The 27,793-nt window shown below is 37.9% G+C and overlaps 2 protein-coding genes across 2 annotated transcripts in view; both read right to left on the bottom strand.

The window, feature by feature from the left end:
• LOC150076556 (pre-piRNA 3'-exonuclease trimmer-like) overlaps positions 1-9,523 on the bottom strand; it is a 242,892-nt gene extending 233,369 nt beyond the window's left edge. The window contains exons 1-2 of the mRNA XM_090387382.1: positions 9,515-9,523; positions 263-333 (exon numbers count right to left, since the gene is read on the bottom strand). Of these exons, the coding sequence (XP_090243508.1) occupies positions 263-333; positions 9,515-9,523 (80 nt within the window). The remainder of the gene's footprint in view (positions 1-262; positions 334-9,514) is intronic.
• Positions 9,524-19,564: 10,041 nt separating this feature from the next.
• Positions 19,565-27,793, bottom strand: part of LOC150076555 (pre-piRNA 3'-exonuclease trimmer-like) — a 202,122-nt gene continuing 193,893 nt past the window's right edge. Inside the window, exon 11 of the mRNA XM_090387381.1 lies at positions 19,565-19,695. Within this exon, the coding sequence (XP_090243507.1) occupies positions 19,565-19,695 (131 nt within the window). The remainder of the gene's footprint in view (positions 19,696-27,793) is intronic.

Here is a 27,793-nt window from a genome sequence, read left to right as displayed (position 1 = left end):
CCACTGATTGCCAATTTGAAATGCCAAAATTTCTTCTGTCATAAGTTTATATGTCATAAAACTTTTAATGGCAGTCAGTACAATGGCCAACAAGCATACAGAAAGAGAAGATATTTCCCAATTTAATGAACAGCAGATTTATTGGTTAATTTATAGTTTTTTTTATACTGTTAACTTTATTGCTAAAAGTGATTATAACAGTAAATGACAATTTGAAAATAATCTTCAATATAAAAAGAAAACGATTCTATCTTTTACTCACTCTTCATCATCAGTAAATACATCTTTCTCTAATTTCTTTCTCTGCTCTGGAGACACTTTCTGTACTATAATCTATGTAAAAAAAACTCTGCTGTAATTGCATCAAGAGCAAATTAAAATTAGAAAACACTGATCTGCTAAATAACAACATTTAATAACACAACATAACAAATTTTATAAAAAAAAAAAATCTTATCTTCAATTCTTGCCATTTCTTTTGAGATTTTTATAGAGATTGCAGCAGGTGAGAACCTGCTGGGATCTCTGTTTTCAATTTATCAACTTAAAGAAGCAAAGTTTCCATTTTGGGACCTGTTAATGAGCGAGTCTTGAAATGGAAGCTTTTGCTTGGACTTGAATTAATAAGTTTACAAGACAATAAGATTTCCATAAATTTTAACTTCTGTCTCTATAAATGTTTAGTTATCAATAGCTATTTCTTCTAGCAGGGTTGTAAAAAAAAAAAAAAGACTTTCTTAGATTCAGAACCCATGCATGCAAGCATATAATCTGTGTGGTGTGAGATAGCTGGAAGCAAAGGGTGAGGGTACACTACATACTAGAAGATTGTGAAGAAGATTGGAGAGCAGGTGTGAATGTCTTTTTATGGGTGAATTTTAATTTGGCCTGTACCGATTGTAGCAACTAGGATGGGGAACTCACATGTAGAACAAAATTTTTAAATAAATTAAATTATTATTATTATTTGCATCAGTATGTTAGAAAAAAATACTAGGAGTAAGAATATTCTAGACCTGATTAAAACCCATAATCAAGATGATATCGTTGGGCTGATAATACAGGAACCATTAGTTGGAAGTGAGCATGCAATTCAAAGTTGAAAGATGAAGAAAGAGAACTGCAGATGTTAAAAGCCTGGGTTTTAATTTCAGGAAAGGGGACTACGAGAGTTTACGGTGCCTGTGGGCAGTTAGCAAATGGAGAACAAATAGATCAGAATTATGTATATTTTATAAATCTTTACAACAAACATATCTTTATATAATACAATAATTATATATATGTATTATGATAGAATAATTATTAGTATTAATTATGATGCCAAAAAGCAATCTTATTTAGCATCAGCAAAAAAAAAAAAAAAAAAAAAAACCGCGTTTCACCCATCCATTCACTCCAAATGTCTGTCTAGTAAAACCTTGAACTTATTTAAGCTATCCACTTCCAAGACAGAAAGCGTTTGTTCCATCAATCAACCACTCACTGGCTAAAGGCAAATTTCCACACATCTATTCTACAACTATCTTTCTTCAATTTAAATTTATGTTTCCTCAGGTGAACAATCTGAGCAAGAGGAGGAATCCCATCAGCAGTGAGCTTGCTCAAACTATTCAAGGCCTTATACACCTCAATCAGATCACCTTGCAGATGCCTAGTCTCCAGATGGTGCAATTTGCAGATCTTAAGACTATCTCGGTAACAGTAACCCTTTCTTCCACTCACTAATTTCGTTGCCCTTCTCTACACTTGTTCAAGTAGCTCAACATCTTTCCTAAATGAGGCCTCCAAACCTGTATGTACACTGGTGTGTAAAATTTAAGGACCACAGGAGTGTCCACAGGAGTGGCCTGTATATGGGAAAAGTATACCAAAGGAACCTCATGAGGTACAGAAATGATGAAGGAAACAAAACCGACACAATAATGGAAACAAAATGGTACAGAGGGACTTTATTAAAAAATGACAACATAGCACTGGATGCCATGACACAGATGGAACAAAGGGAAGAGGTGGACCTCAGTAGGAGATATGGCTACCACTAATGTTGATGCAGGCTTTTCACTGCCTGTCCATACTTAGAACAATGTTGCTGATAAGTTCTTGCAATAACATTGTCCATTCCTCTGTCAGTGCCATCTTCAGCTGGTGAACATATTCTGGTGGGTGCGGACATGCCACTAGGTGCCTCCGCAGAGCGTCCCATGTGTGTTCGATGGGATTTAGATCAGTGGAACAGGCAGGCCAATCCATACGAACAATGTCTTTACTTTCCAAAAACATATCAACAGCTGCAGTGCGATGGAGTGTGGCGTTATCGTCCATAAACATGAACTCGGGACCAATGGCACTTTGGAACAGATGCACATAGGGAAGGATTACCTCAGTACAGTAGCACTGGTTAACTCGGGAAGGATTACCTCAGCACTGGTTAACAGTAGTTCTGGAGTTGTGTACGTCCATCCATGATAATGCCTACCCAGATGAGAACACCTTGACCGCCATATCGATCCCTTTTAGTGACGTTTGCAGGGTGATACCATGTGCTAACCTCTCACCAGATTAGCTGATGTCCAGAATTGCTGCTCAGACAGAATCTACTCTCATCAGTAAAGAGTACCTTAACCAAAGATTTTGTGGTTGTAACCTTAAGAAATAGTGTTGGTCCTTAGGTTTTGCACACCAGTGTAGTACTCAAGGTATGCAAAATTGCCTTATACAAGTGGATAATCAACTAATTATCCCTGCTAGAAAATTCCTATATATCATTGACAAGACCCCATCTTGTCAATGATATACAGTGCAGAGAGGCTACTCTTGCAGCCTCTCTGCACTGCTCAGAAAACTTCATATCTGACTGCACAATTATCCTAAGGTCTTTCATTCTCCACTACCCTGAGTGTGGTACCGCAGAGTTGGTATGTTACTCTGGGCGTACAGCTACCCATATGCAGCACTTTGCATTTGTCAATGTTAAACTTCAGTTGCACCTCTCAGCCCATCTGCTCAACTTTTATAGATCCTGTTGCAGTAGTGTACCATCATTAACAACCCTACCAACCTTCGTATTGTCTGCAAACTTGGACATTAAGCCTGATATATCTTCATTAATATCATTGATAAATATAGAAAACAACAACGAGCCCAACACGTACCCCAGGGGGAACTCCCCTAATAATATTATTACTATTACTGCAGTCTTACTATTACCAGACTATTACTGCAGTCTTGTCTAGGTGATCCTGTATCACCTTTTTAATTAGTGACTCCATTATTTTTCCCGGAACAGAAGTTAAACTAATAGGTATATATTTACACTAGCCAACATGATTTCTACCTCCAAGAACTTAAATACTGTTTTTACCCAATATTTATGTGTAGATTTCGAAAATCATCATGATAGTTTCCCATCACATCACAGTTATTGAATATAGAGGGAGTTACGTTATAACAAAATATGCCAATTTCGCGTAATCTAGCCGGTAATGTATGACATACTGATCTTAGGTTAAAATTCAATGCAACAATTTACAATTTGAAGAGAGAGTACAATAAGCATTTTTGGTAATGATTTTGGTAGGCTGTGCCAAGGTTATCTGAGTATTAACTGATCATAACAGGTTCTCAGGGCTGTAAATCTATCCTCCAAACATAAACAGCTCCTCGAGAGTAGGAGGGTGCATCCCGCAACCCTTGTAGTAGGAAAAGTTTTCGAAATATTTTGCTACAAAATATGTGTTTATCAAAGACATTATTAGACTTCTGAAAGAACTAGATATTGTGCAGATGAATGCCGTATTATTCATAGACACCTCAAAATTAAGATTAAAAGCAGTTTTGCTTCATAATGACAATGAATTTCCATCAGTTCCCGTGTTTCATTAAGCTGGACTTAAAGAAAGTCATGAAACCATGTACTACATGCTAAAAATACAAGGATTATGGTTGGAACATATGCAGTGATCTTAAGGTTATTGGTTTGCTTGTTACGGGGGGGGGGGAGGAGTTTCACAAAATGTTGTTTTTTGTGTTTTTTGGACAGCCATGCAACAGAAGAACATTATGTTGAACAACGCTGGGACAAGCGAGACAAGTTAGCATTAGCATTAGCAGAGACATTTGATGCAAGAAAGCAAGCTTATGCAGCATCAGCCAACAAAAAAAAAAAAAAAAAAAATAACCACTTCCACTTCGCCCCTCTGTTCGTTCAAAATACCTGTCCAGCTGAGCCTTAAACTTATTTAGGCTATCAACTTCCACGACAAGGAATGGAAGTCAGTTCCACCAACCAACCACCCGCTGGCTAAAGGCAAACTTCCGCACATCTATCCTACATCTGTCTTTCCTCAATTTGAATTTATGCCCTCTCAGATGATTATTCTGAGCGAGAGGAAGAATCCCATCGGCATTGAGCATGCTCAAACCATTCAAGGCTTTATCAGATCACCTCACTGGTGCTTAGTCTTCAGACACTGTAATTTGCAAAACTTAAGCCTTTCTTCGTAAGAGCACCCCTTTGTTCCATTCACTAATCTTGTTGCCCTTCTCTGTACTCGTTCCAGCAGCTCTACATCCTTCTTGAAATGAGGCCTCCAGACCTGTATACAGTACTCTAAGTGTGGCCTGACCATTGCTTTATACAAGGGAATAATCACCTCCTTATATCAAATTGGTCAGGCAATTTGAATAATCACCTCCCAATCAAATTGGTCAGGCAAGACTTCCCCTTAACAAAACCATGCTGTGTCCGAGCTATAGCTGAAGTCTTGTCTAAATGATCCTGCAGTGCTTCTTTAACTAGTGCCTCCATTAATTTTCCTGGAACAGAAGTTAAACTCACAGGTCTATAATTACTTGTGTCAGCCTTTGACGTTCCTTTGTGAATTGGGGTGACATTTGCACATCTCCAGTCTGTGGGTACCTCCCCTGAGTCCAAGGAAGCTCTCATAATTATGGCTAAGGGTTTGCTTACTTCCTTTGCTGCCTCCTTTATTATAACTGGATAGATCCCATCCACCCCGGGTGCCTTTCTTGTGTTTATCTTCAACAATTTCTCCTCCACTTTATTCTCAGTTATTACAAGATTCTCTAGCTTACTGCTAGAGTTGAATACACCTCTGGCTTTCCCCTCGCTAAATAACTCCTCATGTGTGAATGTCGATGCAAAATATTCATTTAGTTTGTTAGCTACCTGAGCAGGATCATCAACAGTTGAGCCATCGATATCAAGTGGACCAATCTGATTCATCCCCTTCCTTCTAGAGTTTACATAAGTAAAGAACTCTTTGCTGTTTTTCTTTGCATTCCTTGCCAAAGATTTCTCGTAATCTGCCTTCACCTGCCTAACCTCCTTTGTAACTTGGTTGCAGATTAACTTGTATCTATCATAGGCTTCTGTGTCATGTGTTAATTTGTATGTATCCCATGCATGTTTCTTCTCTGCCATATGCCTCATCAGTTCATTTGACATCCATTTAGGCCTAAACCTTGAACAATATTTCTTAGTTGGTATGTATAGCCTAGTAGCTTCCAAGATAAGTTCTTTGAATGCTTCCCATTTTGCATTTGCTGTTGGTAACATCATCAGTTGTTCCCACTGTATAGAATTTAAATACTGTCTCAGTCCATTGTAGTCGTCTTTACGGAAGCAATAACCCTTCCCTTTACCCCTAATGGTAGTTACCTCTTTGAGTAAATCCCACTTCAGCACACTGTAATCACTGCCACCTAGTGGTTCATTTATCTGCAGATTCTTAATGCATGAAGAATCACTGCTGATAATCAAATCAAGAGTATTCTTCCCTCTAGTTGCCTCCTGAACATACTGATGTAGAAAACAATCATCCAATAAATCCACAAAAGCCTTGCTAGTGTGTGAGTGACCAGCCCCCAAATTCCAGTTAATATCTGCGAAATTAAAATCTCCCATTATAAGACTCTCTGATTTACTGGCCCACTCTATTTCCCTGTATAGTATCTTATTATACTCATCAGAGTCATTAGGCCTATAGCACACTCCTACTCTCAATTTTGATCTCCCAATGCTTATGTCACACCAAACTGACTCGAAACTGCACTGTCCAGCGATGTCCACTGGCTTCACTTCCTTGGAATTTATGTATTTCTTAACTAATAGCATAACCCCTCCTCCCTATCCAGTCTATCCTTTCTGTAGACGTTATACTCCCCAAATTCCAGTTCTGCATTCCTTATATCTGTGTGACACCACGTGTCTGATATTCCAACAATATCTGCCTTTGATGTTTTGAGCAATACCTCAAATTCATCAAATTTATTTACTAAACTCCTAGCATTGGTGTACACGCAAGTATACATGCACCTATTTCTATTCTTAGCTACCCTAACACAACCCATGTTTACTTATACCGCAATGACTCCCGGCAGTCTCTGAAATATCCTGCATCTTGTTTTTCAGGCTTCTGCTCATTTCAATAGAAGCAGTGCAAGAATCACTTCCAGCTCTGCCAGTGGCTACTGTTAATCTATTAGTCTTTGTAACCCCCCCCCTACTAGCAGTTTTCCGACCCACCTAACACTGCCTCGACAGCATCAGCAAAAATTCTTGCACCCTTTCTATTTAAGTGTATTCCATCCCTGTAGAAGCAATCTCTCCTGTTAACAAGTACAGTCCAGGCTGAAAAAAATTCTACCCCTTGAGCCTTGCACAATCTTTCCAGGGCCGAATTGATCGACAAGGCTCTCATCATATACTCCCTCCTATCGTGTCTGGGCAGAACTGCAGACACTTTCAAATTCAACCCTATTTCACGGCTTCTTTCAACAGTGACCTGTACTTGTTAAGCAATTCTGCCGGTCTACTACTCTTAATATCATTAGTGCCAACGTGTACAACTATATCACCTTTTGTGCCCTTAAAAGATGATATCTGCTCTACAACGTCATCAACCTTTGCCCCTGGCAGACATACCCTGGTCCTGTTCCACCTATCCTTTTTACAAAGCATGTTCCCCGTTTCCCTGACAATAGAGTCACCAACAACTACTAGTTCCTTTGGGACCAGCGCATTCTGCCTTGGGGGTTGCCGCTGTGTTGCGCGATGACCAAGTGAAAGCTCTGGGTTTGATGTGGGCAGCTGAGAGCTTGAAGGGCCCCTCAATTTAGTTCCTTCGAGGGTATCCACCCTGTCCTTCAAGCTCTCATATAGGCTGATAAGAACGCTGAGTTGTTGCCTGATTTCGATACACTCCTTGCATCGCGCACACACAAAGACATTCCCCATGGCAATATCATGTCCCGTACCTGAATGCTCCACAAACATAATGCAAGTTGTGCATTTTAGAAGGCTGTGATTCAGAAGGCAACTGCCCCCCTCAGTTCTCCTCTGAGCCACAGCACTTCCATTAGCTTGAGCCTTTTGTTTTGCTGCTCTGGTCTGAGTCATGTTTCTTTTAATATAAATAAAATTTCAATTTCAGTTTATAACCCTAACTTATCTCCCAACACAGTTATAATACAGGATATATATATTTTTTAGTCTCAAGTATTAATTATCTCCGAGTTCCCTTTATATAACTTCCGTATCAGTTATGTATTAATTAATTATGTTACGTTTGTAATCTAAGTCGGTATATGTATTTAGTTAAAAGTACAATTTAAATGCCAACGAAGTTCAAGAAGTTTAATAGATTTTACCGATCACTGAAAATATTATAACCTATACTATACTAACGCTATCGAGGTTCGATATATGACGATCGTATGACAAAGACAAAGGCGGGAAGTTATGAACGGTAATCTATGGACACTTAAGTATTAATTAACTTTTAAATCTCGCTGTCTCAATTCAGAATAAACTAACGATCCTTACTAGGTCTATAAGCTACTTACAAAAAATAATTTGATGTAAAAAATATTCAATAAGCGGCTAAATATGGCTAAAAAAAAACTTCTCATTCAGCGGAGTTGTGACTTGTAACACGTGGATACTCTTACCGATACTTTTATGCAATTGCAAGGCCGAGTAAAGAATAAATACACCAAATTAATCAGAAAATCACAAAATAATGCTATACTGCTAAATTTAAATCAAAAGTTTTAGAAAAACAATAATTTCAAATCAATAAATAAGAAAAATCCACTTAGCGGCTTTGAACATGTCTGGCCCCTACTAGCCTCCTTGCATTCTGTGGAAATATGAAAGTTCATACCGGGACAACAGAAAGTCAAATATATTCCTTTTGTGCAATCGAACAAGGTTCTTCTTCCATCAAACTTGGATTGATGAAAAATTTCTTGAAGGGACTAGATAAAGAAGATAATGGATTTGCATACTTGAGAAGCATGTTTCCTAATTAAACATATGCCAAACTTAAGGAAGGAATTTTTGTAGGAACCTAAATTAGGAAACTTCTGAAAGATGTGTTTAAAATCCAATTAAAGGAGGTTGAATTGGCTACTTGGTGATCATTAAAAGCAGTAGTAGTTACGTTGAAAATTCACTTTCTTCATTACCATCTTGAATATTTCTCTGAAAATCTGGGAGATGTGAGTGATAAACAAGAGGAGTGGTTTCATCATGATATTTCCATGGTGGAAAAGTGGTACCAAGCTGCTGGGATCCTGTAATGATGGGAGATTGTTTGTTTGTTATTTGGTTTTTAGGAGCATTAGCAACTAAGGCCATATTGCTCCAGGGATATGCGGTTGTCATTCCCTGACCTTTCCGCATCCTCAGTATTTGGCAGTCATGGGCTCGAATCCAGGTCTAATCAAGAAGCGTGAGCTACGCTTCTTGATTAGACCTGTGTTCGACCTGGCACTGCTGTTCCTGCCCACCTGGCTATGGAGACGACTGATGGGGGATTACTGTTGGTTCCTTGTGAGGGAGGGAGAATAAGTAGGAATAACGAAATGAGCAGAAAATCAGAGATAGTAATATTTCTGGGTCAATGATAAGTGCAATGTGCGTTTCTCGTGTATGCGACATTTTAATGGAAAAAATGGAGAAATCTCTAATGGTTTTGGATTGAAGATTGCACTCACAAGAAAATGCCTTTGAGTGGAAATCTTATTAAACAAAAAGCCCTCAAAATGCATCAATATTTAAAAGAACTTGAATAAGATTTTTCAGAAGAAAGCTCTCAGCATGAATTTTGTGCCAATAAGGGCTGGTTCAGCTTCAAGGAGAATCAGCATCAGCAGACATAGATGCTGCCCGAAAATTCCCAGAAAAACTTTTAAAAATCATTGAAGAAAGTGGATATAGTTCAGAACAGGTATTCAATGCAGACAAATTTGAGTTAAACTGGAAAAAAATGCCAAAACGTACTTATATATCAAAAAATGAAAAAATAGCTCCTGAATTCAAAGTTTCTAAAGACAGAATTACTCTACTGTTTTGTAGTAATGCGTCACGTGATTACATGACAAAACTAATGTTAATTAACCGATCTTTAAAGCCTTGTGCTATGAAAGCAATTGACAAGTCCACCCTCCCTGTTTACTGGCGAGCCAACAAAAAGGCATGGCTTACAGCTAGCATATTTGAAAATTTGTTTTTTAACTGTTTTGTACCTGATATAGAAAGATGCACAAAGAAAAAGAATATCGACTTTAAAATTTTACTAATTTTAGATAACGTGCCAGGGCACTCAAAAAATGTAACCCATCCAAATATTAAAATAATTTATTTGCCGCCTAATACAATGTCACTTATTCAACCCCTTGATCAAGGGATAATTTCAATATTTAAAGCGTATTATATTCGTCAAACACTCAAATTCATTTTGAAAAAAATGGAATCTAATCCAAACATGACACTGCCTCAAGTGTGGAAAGAGTTTTCAATATTTAACTGTGTAAAAATTATTTCTCTATGTGTAAAGGAGTTAAAACCCTCTACTGAAAGGTTGCTGGAAAAAAATATGGCCTAGTGTCGTCCTTAATGAAAATTTCGTACCTCCTGTGGATGCTGAACTAAGTTGTATAACAAACCTGGCACACATTGTGGTGGCAAGGGATTTTCCGATATGGTTGAAAATGAAATTCGTGAATTAATTGATGAAGAAACAGATTTAAATGAGGAGGAATTGGTTCAATTAATAGAAGATGGCAAACCAAATACAAATAGTGAGGAAAGTTCTACTGGAGATTCTGATTGTGCTGAGTCCATTAAAGAGTTCAGTCTAAAGAAATTAGCAGAAGGATTAAATTTGGCACAAAAGTTAGGAAGTTATTTTACAGATAATGATCCCTCAACACAGAGTTCGGAAAAAATTAAAAAGACAATTGGACAGTTGTTTAGCTCCACATTATGAACTTAATAAAAAATTGCAGCATAGTGGTAAGCAAGGTCTTATTAGCGATTTTTTGATAAGAAAACCAGCTGAAGTACTCAGTGAGAATTATACAAATGATGTCAAAGAGATTTCAAATGATAACGACATCCGGCCACTCATAAATAAAGAATATCTACAAAATATTTTTTCTGAAGACAGTGATGACGATTAAAATATCTATTTCTTTAATTTTGAAATTTATGCATTATGTGCAATGAAATTTATGTACAATTGCTAATTTTTATAATTTTATGCTATGTATTTGTTAAATAGTTAGTTACATGAATTCTTGAATGAATAAAATATATTTTTGTTAAATGTCATTGTTGTTTTTATAATTAAAAAAACACAACGGAACATAACCCTACATTTTGTATGAAACCTGAACCTCATATAATGCGTGATACTTCTGGAACCTAACCTCTGCATTATACAAGGATTACCTGTATTTCCCTATGGTTTATGATATTTTTTCCTGAAGTTGAATGAGTTATAGAGAATGTATAATATTTTTTACACTTGTATTATTATTTATTATTATTATTTAATAATAATATTATTTATTAGTATTATTATCTCTTTCTTTTAACATTAAACTGAACACTGTTTGATGTAGATGTGATAGACTTTTTATGGTGATTTTCGGAATCAGCACATTTATTTCCTCCAGAATTACATATTTTCATTGTGGAGGTATAACAAAAAATATTTTTTTTTTGGCTAGTGTTATTTGTGTAACAATTTTGAACCCCCTTTGTGAATTGGAGATACACATCCCCAGTTTTACACATCTCCAGTCCATGGGGACCTGCCCTGAGTAGATGGATGCCCTCATAATTATGACTAAGGGGCTCCTTACTTCCTTTGCTGCCATCTTTAATATAACAGGATAGACCCCATCCGCTCCCAGGTGACTTCCTTATGTTTAACTTCAGCAATCTCTCCTCCACTTTGCTCTCACTTATTAAATATCATTTAACTCCCTGTTAGAGTTTGATAAGCTTCTGGACTCGACTTCCCTACAGAATTCCGCATGTGTGAATGCAGATGTAAAATACTCATTCAGTTTGTCAGCTACCTCAGCAGAAACCTCAACAATAGAACCATCAATATCAAGTGGACCAATCTCTGATTCATCCCTTCCTTCTAGACCTTAAATAAGTAAAGAAGTCTTTACTGTTTTTTTTTGCATCCTTTACCAAAGATTTCTTCTATTCTGTCTTTGCTTACCTGATGTCCTTTGTGACTTGATTATTGATTATCTTATATCTACCATAGGCATCTATGCCTGCAATAATTTATATGCATCCCATGCATTTTTCTTCTCTGCCATACTTATCTGCCATATAAGTCTAATCATCTGACATACATTTAGGCTTAAATCTTAAACAGTATTTCTTAGTTGGTATGAAAAGCCTAGTAGCTTCCAAGATTAATTCCTTAAATGCTTCCCATTTAGAATTTGCTTTTGGTAATATCATCAATTGGTCCCACTGTTTACAATTTAAAATACTGTGAACACTGCCACCTAGTGGTTACTTTATCTGCAGATTCTTAATGCATGAACAATCACTGCTGATAATCAGATCAATAGTATTACTCCCTCTGGTTGCCTCTCAAACATGCTGCTGCTGTAGAAAACAATCAAATAAATCCAAAGCTACTGTGTGAGTGACCAACCCACAAGTTTCAGTCTATATCTGGGAAGTTAAAATCCCCTATTATAAGACAATCTGATTTACTCGCCCACTCTGTCTCTCTGTACAGTTGTTCATTGTACTCATCAGTCATTAAGTGTATAACACACTCCTACTCTCAACTTTGCTTTCCCAGTGCCTATGTCACATCAAACTTAACACTGCACAGTCCACCCATGTAAACTGGATGTGCTTCCTTGGATTTTATGTCTTTCTTAACTAACAGCTCCTCCTCCTCCCTTCCTATCCTGTCTATCCTTTCTTTACACATTGTACTCCCCAAATTCCAATTCAGAATTCCTTATCTCTGTGCAACACTATGTCTCTGATATCCGAACAATATCTGCCTTTTGATGTCTTCACCAGCACCTCAAATTCATCAAATTTATTTACTATACTCCTAGCATTGGTGTACATGCAACTATACATGTACATGTTCTAGAAGCAGTGCAAGAATCATTTTCACCTCTGCCTGTCGCTACTGTTAATCTAGTAGTCTGTGAATCTCTCCAAGCCTGCAGTTTTCCAACCCACCCAACACTGCCTCAATAGTATCAGCAAATATTCTTGCATCCTTTCTATTTAAGTGTATCCCATCCCTATAGAAACAATCTCTCCTATTAACAAGCACAGACCATGCCGAGAAAAGTTCTACCCCATGATCCTTGCACAATCTCTCTGAATTGATTGACAAGGCTTTCATCATATGGATGCCTTATTTTAATAGTGATATAACTCAACTTTATAAAGATTGGAGTTAACCACATTTTCGTAATCACTGATGAGCATTCAATTTATTTTGTAAGAGATATAGCTTCAGTATCATTTTTTCACCGGTAGAGTGCACAACGATGTAGGCTAGTTAGTGCAACTTCAATGTGACTTTTGTTAATAGTGGGAGAATTCCTGTTGTGAGTGCTGCTTAAAAAGGAATGAGTAATTTAATTGTAATTGGAGACAATTTAAGTGACTCAGATAAGTTAGTAGTAGTAGTAGTAGTAGTGGTGGTGGCATGTGATGCAAGAAACCAAGTGTATGAACTTATGCAGCAATCAGCCAAAAAAAAAAAAAAAAAAAATTAACAAAACAAACCCCTCAAAATGTTTGTCCGGTTCCTCCTTAAATTTATTTAATCTATCAACTTCCACAATAACAGATGGAAATTTCTTCCAGCAATTAACTATCAGCTGACTAAAGGCAAATTTCTGCAAATCTATTCTACATCTGTCTTTCCTTAATTTGAATTTATGCCCCCTTAGGTTGGTAATCTTAACAAGTGGAAGAATCCCATGAGAATTAAGCGTGCTCAACCCATTCAAGGCCTTATACACCTCAATCAGATCACCTCGCATGTGCCTAGTCTCCAGCCACTGCAATTTGCAGAACTTAAGCCTCTCTTGGTAAGAGGAACCCTTCATTCCCCTCACCAATCTTGTTCCCCTTCTCTGTACATGCTCAAGCAAATCTACATTCTTCCTAAAATGAGGCCTCCAGAACTGTATGCAGTACTCAATGCGTGGCTTGACCATTGTCTTATACAGAGGGACAATCACCTTCTTTTCCCTGCTAGCAAAATTTCTATATATCATTCACAAAACCCCATGACCTGCCATGGCAGACTGTTTGCATTGCTCAGAAAACCTCAAATCGAACTGCAAAATTACTCCCAGGTCTTTTTCATTTTCTACCACCTTAAGTGAAGTTTTTTTTTTTTTTTTTGTTCATTTAAACCCCAAACACGAGAGGTATTAGAACCTATAGTACTCAGTACCGTGCTTGGGTTGGAGGTTGAGAAGAAGAAAGAAGATATTTGTTGACATTGGACTTGAACTTCTGTAGACTGTAATTTTCAGGAAATACGTATGAAGGAAGGTTGTTGCAGAAAACGGCAGTTGAAAGAATAAACGGGGAAGATGAAAAGTTGGTTCTGTTAGTTTGAAGTTGGACACTAAATGGATGTTGGCTGGTGGCGGCACGTGTTCGGATTGTTTTGAAATAGAGAGCAGGAATTATAGAGGCTAATTCAGAAGAACAGTGCCCATGGAAATATCTGTAGAAGAGGCATGCAGCAGAAACAGTACATCTATGAGACAGCGAGTGCAGAGACTCTGTTAGAGATAAGTCATTAATTAACCTAACTGCCCTCTTCTGAATGGAATCAAGAAACCTGAGAGAGGTTTTAGGGGCAACACCCGAGATGTGCGAACAATATTCCATGGTGGGGCGGATTTGTGATTTGTAAAGAGTGAACAGCTGTTTGGAAAAAAAGTATCGCCGAGAGCAAAAGAGAAAACCAAATTTTTTAGATGCAGAGGAAGCTATATTTGTAATGTGCTTATGCCAAGAGACAGAGAGGGAGGGGGGGAGAGAGGGAGAGAGAGAGAGAGAGCGAGATTAGAAATCAGGGTAATCCCCAAAAGAGATAAATAATTTTTCCTAGAAATCAGAGTGTCACCAAAGATAAGCATAGGAAGGGTCCTATGCTTATCTTTGGGTCCTTTTTGCGAGATATAAGACAAGACTGATTTTTAGAAGGATTGAAATCAAATAAGTTGTCTTTGCCCACTGGAAAATTAACTGGAGATCAGTATTTAAGCAATTGGTAGCAGATTTTCGAAAAGTTGAAGCTGATTGAGCAGGACAAGGTTTGTCAAAATGGAAAGTGGAACGCAACGTGCTATCATCGGCAAAACTATGGATAGGATTTCCATAGGATTTCCTTTAAAATCTTGTCCTTTATCCAAACCAAGATTTAGATAAAGGACAAGATTTTAAAGTGGAGTGTGGGATAAAGGATTCCATTCCTGCAAGAATAATTTCACTGACACGATCTGGGCAAACGTTGACAACAGAACTTTTTAAACAGTAATCCGACCAAGGAAAAGAAGAAAAGAAGTCTCGCAGGTCATCCTATTTTGCATTCTTGTAATGCCAAACAACACGAGGTTGGGAATAGCCATCAGATAAAGATTCCATTGGAGAAGAGACAATCACCAAGTTGTGATCTGAAGTGCCTAAAGGACCTCTCACTTCGACTGGGTACTTAGAAGGGTTGTTTGTGAGAAAAAGATCAAGAGTATTGGCTGTATGATTAGGACTGTCCGGTATTCTTGTAGGTAAATGAACAATCTGGGCAAGATCATTAGTAATTACAAAGGCCTCAGCATCTCGACTAGCTGGGTCAGTGTGACTAGAAAACTGAAGTCAGCTGGAGTTGTGAACATTAAAATCACCAAGGAAAATTACCTCACTGTTAGGAAAGTTGGACTGGAGAAAGTCAAGTTGCAAAGAGAGGAAGTCAAAGCGCTCCAAGTGATTAGTGGAGTTGGGAGAACTGTAGAGACAATACAAGAATTTGACACAATGAGGTAGAGAGATTTTAAGCCAGAGAACATCGAAGAGAGGAGATTCCAAATTGCCAAGTCTCTGACAGGGAATATCAGAACGAACATATGCACAAGTACCACCTTTGCGCTTCTTGATTAGACCGGAGTTCGAGCCCGTGACCACCAAATACGGAGGATGCGGAAAGGTCAGGGAATGACCACCGCATATCCCCGGAGCAATATGGCCTTTGTTGCTAATGCTCCTAAAAAAACCAAAATAACAAACAAACAAACCACCTTTGAGGCGAAAGGAATCATACAGCGAATAATTTGGGCATCTGAGATGAGCAGTAGTTTAATCAACTGATAACTGAGATTCTGTCAGAAAAAGTACATGGGTTTGGCAGACTGCAAGTGGAAATGGACATCGTTGAGATTAGAATTGAGACCACGTATATTTGTGAAATGAATTAGGAAGTGTTTGGGAGGTTTAGATCTTTTCGCAGATAAGTTTGCTCTATTAGTTTGACAATTCGTGGTGTATTCAATAGTAAGAAAAAGTGAGTGGGACATGCTGTATGAAGTAATGAAATTTTTGGATATGGCGTGCACATGGTAAGAATATACTCAGATCCTTGACAAAACGTGGGCTCGACAATGCCCCCCCCCCATACACACTACTCAGACTCCCTCCAGTGACTATCTGGCAGAGCAGAGGTAGCAAGATTATACACTAGCTGATCCGGAAGCCTCCTAGAGAGTTACCAATAGGTTCAGTCCGGTGTACTAACTAGCGGCCAGCCTGCGAATACTGTTTTAGAGATGTATCCTCGAAATGTAAGGAAGATTGGATCTCGCCACGATGTTCATCATAACCTCAAATGTCATCAATCATATGGCATGATGGAAGAGATGGGGAAGGGTTGACCAGAACCCAGCTCTGGAGACTAAACATGGGTTTCACCACTTCAAGCCTCCAATAAGCAAAGTGGTGGTATTACACCAGTTGACGAGAATCATCTACCACCTAGTTCTGCCTGGTAACACAGAGGGGCAGCATTCCTCCATGTGGTGTGGGCGCACACCTCAACCCCTACTTACATTGATTCACACCCGGGTGGTCAACCACCGTGTGCTTGTGCATGGAGGTTATACCCATGATTACTAACCATCGTGAAGGTGCAAGCAGAGGATTTGGCTGTCACAGACCATCCGGAGTTCACCGAAATTGGGTCCACTTGACTTGAGTGTCACCCGAATATCAGTTCCATCAGCGTTTTAGACTCCCAAGTAGCAAGTACAGCTTGTCTGGCATATCTGAGAGAATGTCTGTGACAACCTAGAGTACCACACATTTGGTACATTTCTCTGGGGTTACTTCTACCCATATGCATTGCATTGCATTTGTCAAGGTTAAACTTCAGTTGCCACTTCTCAGTTTATCTGCCCAAATTTTCTAGATCCCGTTGCAGTTTTTTTTTTTTTTTTTGTGTTCGTTGGCACATCGGCTTTTGTGGCTATAATGCACCTCCCAAAGTTTTTGCATTTATTTTACTCTGATCCAAGCCCGAGGTGGGAATCGAACCCATGACCTTTGAGTTGCTAGGCAGGCACTTTACCCACCTGGCTAGCCCGGTCGGACCTGTTGCATAGCACACTGACATTACTGTCATTAACAACCCTGCCAACCTTTGTATCATCTGCAAAATTCACCACTAAGCCTGATATACCTTCATCAATATCATTGAGAAATATACAAAACAACAGTGGACCCAACAACGAACCCTGTGGGACCCCACTAATAACATTAGTCCACGAAGAGCAGCACCCATTGATTACCACCCTCTGTCTTCTCCCACTCAACCATCCTTTTATCCATTGTAGCAATTTACCCTTAATACCATTCTGCTACAATTTGTACAGTAGTCTTACATGCGCAACAGTGTCAAAAGCTTTCCCGAAATCCGAGTATATTATATCAAAATTATTTTTTGCATCCAGTTCCTTTGTAACCAACATGATAATAACCAATCAAATTTGTCAATCAAATCAAATTTGTCTTAACAAACCCATGCTGTGTCTGAATTATTGCTGCAGTCTTGTCTAGATGATCCTACAATGTATCTTTAACCATCCCCTTCCTTCTAGAGTTTACATAAGTAAAGAACTCTTTGCTGTTTTTCTTTGCCTTCTTTGCCAAAGATTTTTCGTAATCTGCCTTCGCCTGCCTAACCTCCTTTGTGACTTGATTACAGACTAGCTTATGAACTGAAACAGAAATAAGTTGGAGAAGTAGAGGAGACAGGGAGGGTGAGGGAAAAATAGGATAGAAAGTTGAGGAGAAAGAAGAGACTCCCACGGAAAATGAAAATTAGATTCTTAGGAAAGGTAACAAAAGAAGATGACCAAAAAACTAACCCAGTTAAACAAACCTTATGTTATCCTTGTATTCTTAATAAAACCATGAATAACATAAAATAGAGAAATGTCAAAGCATTTAGAATATTAGCTAAACATTTAGGAATCTCATGGAAAAGCACCATATATTTAAATGTGAAGTATATACAATTTAATTAGTAACATTATTGGAGGAAACCAACACAAATGTTATTGGCCATTAGGACAAAATATCTACATCAAGAATTTAAAATAACGAAGATCCCTACTCAAATAGGGGTCAGGTTATGATCACACACCCTGCTATTGCAGTAGCAGAGTATATTATATAATATACTCTGTCTTATAAAGGTCTTGATAAAACATTAAAACAGCTATAGTAGCACTCACTGTGAACACAGCGGCAGACTTAGCAGCTTTAAAAAGGTCTTAGTTAAAATTTCACTAATCAATACAAGAAACTGGTAGTACAAGCTACATTCAGTATCAGTTCTTATTTTAGATAGTATACAATCACTTTTTATTAACATCAATGATAGGTCAAAGTACAATTCTGTTCAGTATATGTCCCAAACCAAACCAGACCAGACAAGGTTAGGAAGTAACATGCTGAAGACTCTGCAGTGAGATGGGCAATAATATCATTGCCATTAACCTGACATGGAAAACAATATCATTGTCACAATGAAATGCTCATTTATTTTTGCATTTCTTTCTGCACAGTGAAAATGTCTGATTATACTGTTTTCACACCACTTAATTTAAAAAATCACAAAGCAAATGTGTTGCTTTTCCAGATTTTTTAATACGTGGAGTACCTTGAATATATATACCTTACAAAGTCTTACACTTGGAGAACAGCAACCCCAAAATAACTTAGAAACTTTATGGGGTTGAACTAAAAATAGTAAACAAAGAAAGAGATTTGAAAATTATGATACAGTCAGACATGAAGATCTCCAAGCAATGCACACAGAAAACAGGAGCACTCATACTGTCCTACTGATTTATTGAATTTTTTTGCTTTTAGAGGCAAGGAGGTCGTAATACCACTGTATAAGGTAATTATGAGACAATGCTTGGCATACTGTGTCTAGTACGAAGGCTGCACCTAAAAAAATTAACCTGCTTTAAAGGGTCCAAAGATGGGCAACATGCCTGGTAAGATCAGCAAAAGGGCATCCATATGAGGAAAAAGTTCAAATATGTGGGCTGCACAGCTTGGAAACTAGATACCTTAGAGGAGACTGAGATGTATAAAGCTGAGAAATGAAAGTAAAATGAACAAGAGTGAATTTTAATAAAAAATTTTAATTGGTCCCAGAAGTAGAGCCATAAATACAAATTACAGGGGAGGAAATATTTAGACTGGATTGCAGGAAGTTCTCTTTCAGCCAGCAAGTTGTTATTTATTAGAATATGTTGTCTTCATGTGTGGCTGAGGCTGACAGCTTGGGGAAATTGAAAACTCAGCTGGACAGTTACCTATGTGAAGAGGGAGCCAAATAAGTAGTTTATTTATTTATTTATTTTTTTTTTTGGTTCACCAAAAGATCAGGGCTTCCTTGCATTCTATGGCTAATACTAAAACTAATATGGCATATTTTTTTCCCTATAGAGCCTGACTCTGGGTGGACCCTATATTTTGTGAAAATAAAAATTAGAAAAAAAAAAAAAAATTCAATTTCAATATGAGCATCAGCTGAGATGAATTTCTTTTGCCTTCTCACACTAGCATACTATAGATTTGAAAAAAAACTTTTCATATTTGGGCCACTATAATAAAAGACTACATTTATTATAGAAACATTATTCTTTACATTCATTATGGTATTAGTAAATTAAGAACAACAAAGTAATAAAATAATTTGCTTACAGTATCATTGTCTGCACTCCTTATCCAAAGATTTGGAAATTTCTGGCGAAATTCATTAATTGCAATATAGCTATCTATACCTGTGGAATTGAAATAATTACTTCAATGAGGTATGCAACGTAATGATTCAATAATTCATAAGCAATGTAATGATTCAATAATTCATAAGCAATGTAATGATTCAATAATTCATAAGCAATAAATGAGGTTTAAAACTGGATTCACATTGAAGGATAACACAGTATACAAAAATCCGTAGACATGGAGAATTTTTCCATAGATTATTCTATAACGTTTCATTCCGCAGTACTATTTAATTCTTCAGTAAGAGAAAATACCTGCAGGTTTTATGTTAATCTGGTTCTCTTAATCTAGAGTTTTTCTCAGCCTGGTCAGTGCTTGTTAACAGGAGAGACTGCTTCTACAGGGATGGGATACATTTAATTAGAAAGAATGCAAGAATATTTGCTGATGCTATCGAGGCAGTGTTAGGTGGGTGGGAAAACTGTTAGCTTGGGGGGGATACAAGGACTAATAGATTAACAGTAGCTGCTGGCAAAGGAGAAAGCGATTCTTGCACTGCTTCAGTTGGAATAAGCAGCAGCCTGGAAAACAAGGTGCGGGAGATTTCAGAGACTGCTGAGCATCATTGTGGAACAAGTAAATACATGGGCTGTGTTAGGGTAGCTAAGAAGAGGAACAGGTGCATGTATACTTGCATGTACACCAATGTGAGTTTGGTAAATAAATTGGATGAATTTGAGTTGTTGGTCAAAACATCAAAGGCAGATACTGTTGGCATATCAGAGACAGTGTCACACAGATATAAAGAATGCAGAAATGGAATTTGGTGAATACAATGTGTACAGGAAGGAGAGACAGGATAAGAAGGGAGGAACGGTTATGCTATTAGTTAAGAAACATAAAATCCAAAGTAGTACAGCCAGTTGACATGGGTGGACAGAGTAGTGTCGAGTCAGTTTGGTGTGACATAAGCACTGGGAAAGCAAAATTGAGAGTAGGAGTGTGTTATATGGTTTTAAAGAGCATTAGCAACTAAGGCCACATTGCTCCGGGGATATGCAGTGGTCAATCCCTGACCTTTCTGCTTCCTCCGTATGTGGTGGTGATGGGCTCAAACCCCGGTCTAGAGTGTGTTATAGATGCAGTGACTCTAATCAGTATAACAAACAACTTTACAGAGAAATACAGTGGGCCAGTAAATGAGATTATCATATAAAGGGGGATTTTAAACTTCCAGATATAGACTGGAATTTGTGGGTTGGTCACTCACTAGCAAGCCTTTTGTGGATTTATTAGATGACTGTTTTCTAGAGCAGCAAGGGTGAGAGGCAACTATAGGGAGTAATACTCTTGATCTGATTACAGTAGTGAGTCTTCATGCATTAAAAATCTGCAGATAAAAGACCCACTAGGTGGCAGTGATCACAGTGTGCTGAAGTGAGATTTACTCAAAGAAGTAACTATCATCGGGGTAAAGGGAACAGTTTTTGCTTTTGTAAAGGTGATTACGGAGGTCTGAGACAGTATTTAAATTCTATACGGTGGGACCAATGTTGATGTTGCCAACAGCAAATTCAAAATGGGAAGCTTTCAAAAAATTAATCTTGGAACCTACAAGGCTTTTCATATCAACTAATGAGACATGTGGCAGAGAAGAAAAATGGGTGGGATACATATAATTTAACACATGACACGGAAGTCTATGATAGATATAAGCTGGCCTGTAACCAAGTAACAAAGGAGGTTAGAAAGAGAAAGGCAGATTATGAGAGACCTTTGCAAAGGATGCAAAGAGTTCTTCACTTATGTAAACTCTAGAAGAAAGGGAATGAATCAGATTGTTCCACTTGATATCAATGGTTCAACTGTTTTGACTCCGCTCAGGTAGCTAACAAAATAAATGAGTATGTTGCATCTACATTCACACATGAAGAGTTATTCAGGGAGGGGAATGCCAGAGGTGTATTAAACTTTGGCAGTGAGCTGGATGATTTTGTAATAACTGAGAGCAAAGCAGAGAAGAAATTCTTGGAGCTAAACATAAGAAAGGCACCTGGGGTGGATGGGATCTATCCCGTTATATTAGAGGCAGCAAAGGAAGTTAGCAAACCCTTATTCATAATTATGAGAGCTTCCTTGGAATCAAGGGAGGTACCCATGGACTGGAGATGTGCAAATGTGACCTGAATTCACAAAGGAGGATAAAAGGGATACAGACCTATTAGTTTAACTTCTTTTCCAGGGAAAGTAATGGAGGCTCTGGTTAAAGAAGCACTACAGGATCATCTAGACAAGACTTCAGTTACAGCACAAACATAGCATGGGTTTGTTGAGGGGAAGTCTTGTCTGACCAATCTGATTGGATACCATGATATGATCACAAAGGAACTGAATGCAAAGAATAATTTTGATATCATATATTTGGATCTTAGAAAGGCTTTTGATACTGTTGCACATGGAAGACTGCTGCACAAATTGGAGCAGTGTGGCACTGGAGGTAAACTGCTGCTATGGATAAAGGCATGGTTGAGGCGGACAAGAGAGTGGTAATCAATGGACTCTGTTCTTTGTGAACTAATGTTATTAGTGGAGCTTAAGCCTTTCTTGGTAAGAGGACCCCTTCGTTCCTCTCACCAATCTTGTTGCAGTTCTCTGTACTAGCTGAAGCAACTCTACACCCTTCCTAAGTAAGCTCCAGACCTGTACGCAGTACTCAAGGCATGGCCTGACCATTGCCTTATACAAAGGAATAATCACCTCCTTTACCCTACTAGCAAAATTCCTGTTTGGGCAGTTCCCGCTTTATGAGTTTTCACTTTACAAGTTCCCAGGTTTAGAAGTTCTTTTTTTCAAGTATCAATAAAATCAAAATATGACCAATAACCACAATAAATAAATGCTAAACATTCATACATACGGCATTTCAAATGACGCGTGTATCGTCAGCGTGGTAACTGCTTTATGTTATGACTCACATAACATAAAGCAGTTACCATGCTGACATTACAAAGAGTGGTTGTGTTGTTTATCATTTTCACTGTCTTGTCTTATTTCAAATTTATCTGGCTTATTAAGGGAAATAAATTTTGAATGGTGTTTGGAATAAACTCTTCCTCAGTTTATTGATAATTTTGAAGTATTTCAAGAAACAGGAGATTGTACAAAATGAAAAGAAGTGGTCGTTAATATTGCTAACCAATTGCTGCTTGAGGTTTCTACAACTGATGCCACTGATCTGTTTGAAGCACATAACGAGGAGCTCACAAGTGAAAATCTCTTTGAAATGGCAAAATGTGAAGAAGCTGAAACTCCTGTTCATTCCTTCACTCTCAAAGGGCTTGACGAAGCTTTTCAACACATTGAAAAAGCAACTCAGATTTTCGAGTCACAAGATAGAAATTGAGCACACTTGAAAAGTTGCTACAGATTCAAAAAATGCTTATGCATGCTATTGTGAAATTTATAAAGTAAAGACAATGTCTTGGAAACAAAAGGGAAAAAAAAGATGGCTCCTTGTGTTTCCAATAAACCAACGAGTGCCGAGCCAGCAACGAGTGATGAACCATCAACAAGTGTGCATTTAGTTGATGATGATGAAGAATAAACAATCTTTAATATTTGTATGACATAAATAATTTCTCTATTATTATAATTTGCGTGATTTTAAAGACTGTTTTCATTTCTTTGGATAAATAAATCATTCCTTATGCATAAACTATTGTTTTGTTGATCTTTATTTAACATTACTACAGTAAAATTTCATTGTTCTGAACATAACTCCTATTTTTAACATTACATCTATGGGAAATAAAATCCCCCTTTATGAGTTTTCACTTTATGGGCATGCTAGGAGCCAATTAATTCGTAAAGTGGGGAACTACTTGTATATCATTCAAAATACCCCATGACCTGCTCTGGCAGCCTGCTCAGAAAACTTCATATCTGATTGCACAATTACTTCCATCTCTTTTTCGTTCTCTACCACCCTAAGTGCAGTACCACACACTTGGTATATTTCTCCTACCCATATGCAATATTTTGCATTTATCAATGTTAAACTTCAGTTGCCACTTCTCAGCCCATCCGTCCAACTTTTCTAGATCCTGTTGCAGTAGTGTACCATCCTTACTGTCATTAACAACCCTATCAACCTTTGTATTGTCTGCAAACTTGGACATTAAGCCTCATATAACTTCATCGATATCATTGATAAATACAGAAAACAACAACGGACCCCTGGGGGGGACACCACTAATAACATTAGTCCACGAAGAGCAGTGTCCATTGATTACTACTCTCTGTCTTCAACCACTCAACCATCCCATTATCCATTAGAAGCAACTTGCCCGCAATGCCATACTGCTCCAACTTGTACAGTAGTCTTCCATGTGCAACAGTATGAAAAGCTTACTTAAAATCCAAGTATATGATACCAAAATTATTTTTTTGCATCCAATTCGATATATGATAACATCGTATATCCAATAAAATTGGTCAAACAAGACTTTCTCCACCTTAACAAACTCATGCTGTATATGAACAATAACTGCAGTCTTGTCTAGATGATCCTGCAGTGCTTCTTTAACCAGTGACTCCATTACTTTCCCTGGAAGAGAAGTTAAACTAACAGATCTATAATTACTCATGCCAACTTTCGATCCCCCTTTGTGAATTGGGAATACATTTGCACATCTCCAGTTCGGCGAAACCTCTCCTGAACCCAACAATGCCTTCATAATTATGGATAAAGACCTGCTCACTTCCTTTAATATAACTGGATAGATCCCATCCACCCCTGGTGCTTTTCTTATGTTTAACTTCAACAATTTCTCTTCCACTTTACTCTCTCTTATTACAAAATCATTTAACTCCATGTTAGAGTTTAGTAAACTTCTATCCTCCCCTTCCTTAAAGAATTCCTCATGTGTGAATGTAGATGCAAAATACTCATTCAGTTTGTCAGCTATCTGAGGAGAATAATCAACAATTGAAACCACTGATATCAAGTGGACCTATCTGATTCATCCCCTTTCTTCTAGAGTTTACATAAGTACTTGTTGTTTACATAAGAAGTACTTGTTGGTTTTCTTTGATTACAGACTACCTTATATCTATCATAGGCATCTGTGTCTCCTGATTATTTATATACATCCCATGCATTTTTTTCCCTCTGCCATGAGTCTCATTAGTTCATTTGACATCCATTGAACAGTATTTCTTACTTGGTATGAAAAGCCTAGTCTGTTACTGTTATTTGGTTTTAGGAGCATTAGCAACTAAGGCCATATTGCTCCGGGATATGCGGTGGTCATTCCCCGACCTTTCTGCATCCTCCGTATTTGGTGGTGATGGGCTCGAACCCCGGTCTAATCAAGAAGCGTGTGCTACGCACTGCTGCTCCTTCCCACCTGGCTACGGAGGCGCCATGAAAAGCCTAGTAGCTTCCAAGATTAATTACTTGAATTCTTCCCATTTAGAATTTGCTGTGGGTAACATCAGCAGTTGGTCCCACTCTATGGAATTCAAAAACTGTCTGAGACCACTGTAGTTACCTTTACGAGAGCAAGAACCCATCCCTTTACCCCTGATGGTGGTTACATCTTTGAGTAAATCTCACATGAGTACAATATGATCAATGCCACCTAGTAGTTCTGTTATCTGAAAATTCTTAATGCACGAATAATCACAGCTGATAAGATCAAGAGTATTACTTCCTTTCGTTGCCTATCGAACGTGCTTGTAGAAAACAATCATCCAATAAATCCACAAAAGTCTTGCTAGTGTGCAAGTAACAAACCCACAAGTTCCAGTCTATATATGGGAAGTTAAAATTCCCCATCATAAACATTCTGATTTACTGGCCCACTCTATTTCTCTGTACAGTTGTTCGTTGTACTCATCAGAGTCATTAGGCCTATAATACACTCCTACTCTCAACTTTGCTTTTTCAGTACTTATGTCACACCAAACTGACTCAACAGTGCATGCCCACCCATGTCAACTGGATGCTCTTACTTAGATTTTGTGTTTCTTAACTAACAGCATGACCCCTCCTCCCTTTCTATCCTTTCTGTACACATTTACTCCCCAAATTCCAATTCTGCACTGCTTATATCTGTGTGACACCATGTCTCTGATATCCCAAAAATATCTGCCTTTGTTGCTTTACCAGCACCTCAAATTAATCAAATTTATATACTGTACTCCTAGTATTCGTGCACATGCAACTATGCATGCACCTGTTCCTACTCTTAGTTACCCTAACCCAGCCCTTATTTACTTGTTCCACTATGACTCCCAGCAGTCCTGGAAATCTCCATTACCTTGCTTTCCAGGCTGCTGTTCATTCTAATAGAAACAGTGCAAAAATCTCTTTTGCCTCTGCCTGCAGCCACTGTTAACCTTTTAGTCTGTGTATCCCCCCCCCAAACTAGCAGTTTTCTGACCTACTTAACACTGCCTCGATAGCATCAGAAAATATTCTTGCACCCTTTCTATTTAAGTGTACCCCATCTCTGTAGAAGCAGTCTCTCCTGTCAACAAGCACAGACCAGGCTGAAAAGTATAAAAATATATATGCAAAGTGGCATAAATTTAATTTGAAAGAGGATGATTACAGAATAGATAAGAGAAAATTTGCATTCAACCAAGGAGTAATTGAGCATTGGAATAATCTTCCACCAAGCACTGTCAAAGTTGGTAGTTCAAATAAGTTACATTGCTGAACAAATTGTTTCTCTCTCAAAAACTTCCAGCACCTTAAGAGGCAAAGGGTTTTTCTGAGTAGGTGATGTGTTGCAATAGTATCCGTTAATTCCATGGGTGTGGTTTACAAGGAGAGAAAAAAGAAAGATGGTACGTCGGGAATTTATCCTGTGTGTTTGTGTTGTTTGTTTTGTTATTTGGTTTTTAGGAGCATTAGCAACTAAGGCCATATTGCTCCAGGGATATGTGGTGGTCATTCTCTCACCTTTCCGCATCCCCCGTATTTGGTGGTCACGGGCTCGAACCCCGATCTAATCAAGAAGCGTGTGCTACGCACTGCTGCTCCTGCCCACCTGTCTACGGAGGCACCTTATCCTGTGTGACTCGTGTGACTATTTAGAAGAGAGTGAGAGAGCTACAAATTGTATTGGTACCCTTTCTATGAGTTTACCACATGGAGTTTTCCAAGTAAAAATATTTTACAAATGTCAACTTGGATTTTCCATGAAGTCCTTAGAACTGTCAACCCCCCACTCCTACCTTCCTTTGGGTATACATGCACCTATTCTTACTCTTAGTTACCTTAACACATGTATTTACTTGTTTCATTCTGACTACTAGTAGTTCCTGAAACCCAAGAAATTTGCTTTCCAGGCTGCTGCTCATTCCAATAGAAGCAGTGCAAGAATCACTTTCACCTCTGCCTGCAGCTACTGTTAATCTATTAGTCTGTGAATCCCCCCCCCCAAGCTAGCAGTTTTCTGACCCAGCTAACTCTGCTTTGATAGCATTGGCAAATATTCTTGCACCCCCTTTTTATTTAAGCATATCCCATCCCTGTAGAAACAATCCTTCATATATGTTTGCAAATCCCTTCACTCACTGAACTATGAATGTTGATCTCAGTGTTTCTTGCTGAAACAAATTTATAAGGTAAGTATCAATTTTAATTTTGTGTCATTTTCTGTAAACAAGGTCATATTGTAAAGCATCTGTCTGTACACTATGTGTTTGTGTAATAGACAGTACAGATCAACAATGAGCATGATGTCAGCTGTTTTTTGTAATATCAAGCATGAGAGATATTTTAACTGTAGGAAGTTATGAACTAAAGATTATTAAAGTAGGAATGTTTAATTTGAACAGAATCACATTCAAATCTCAATAAAGTGTTTAAAGTTAGAGAATATTGAAGCAGATACATAAGTAAACTGATCATCAAAGATAGAAAAAAGTATAAGACACATCATCATATTGAAGTTAATGTTATTAATTTTGAAAGCTATGATTCCTATTTTTAATATCGATGAAGGCATATCAGCCAGTAATCAGGTTATGAGTGACATCTCCAAATAAGCCATTTAATTAGTATTTAAAAACATTAAAGTTTAAGCAGACTACACTCAAACTTATAAATTAGAGTCTGATTACATTCAAAAGTTTTAACAA

The sequence above is a fragment of the Mastigoproctus giganteus genome, chromosome 13 (assembly GCF_048544385.1).
Source record: "Mastigoproctus giganteus isolate SK-2022 chromosome 13, ASM4854438v1, whole genome shotgun sequence".
NCBI lineage: Eukaryota > Metazoa > Arthropoda > Arachnida > Uropygi > Thelyphonidae > Mastigoproctus > Mastigoproctus giganteus.
The sequence above is the reverse complement of the archived record's forward strand: the minus strand, read 5'-3'. Positions and strand labels throughout refer to the sequence as shown.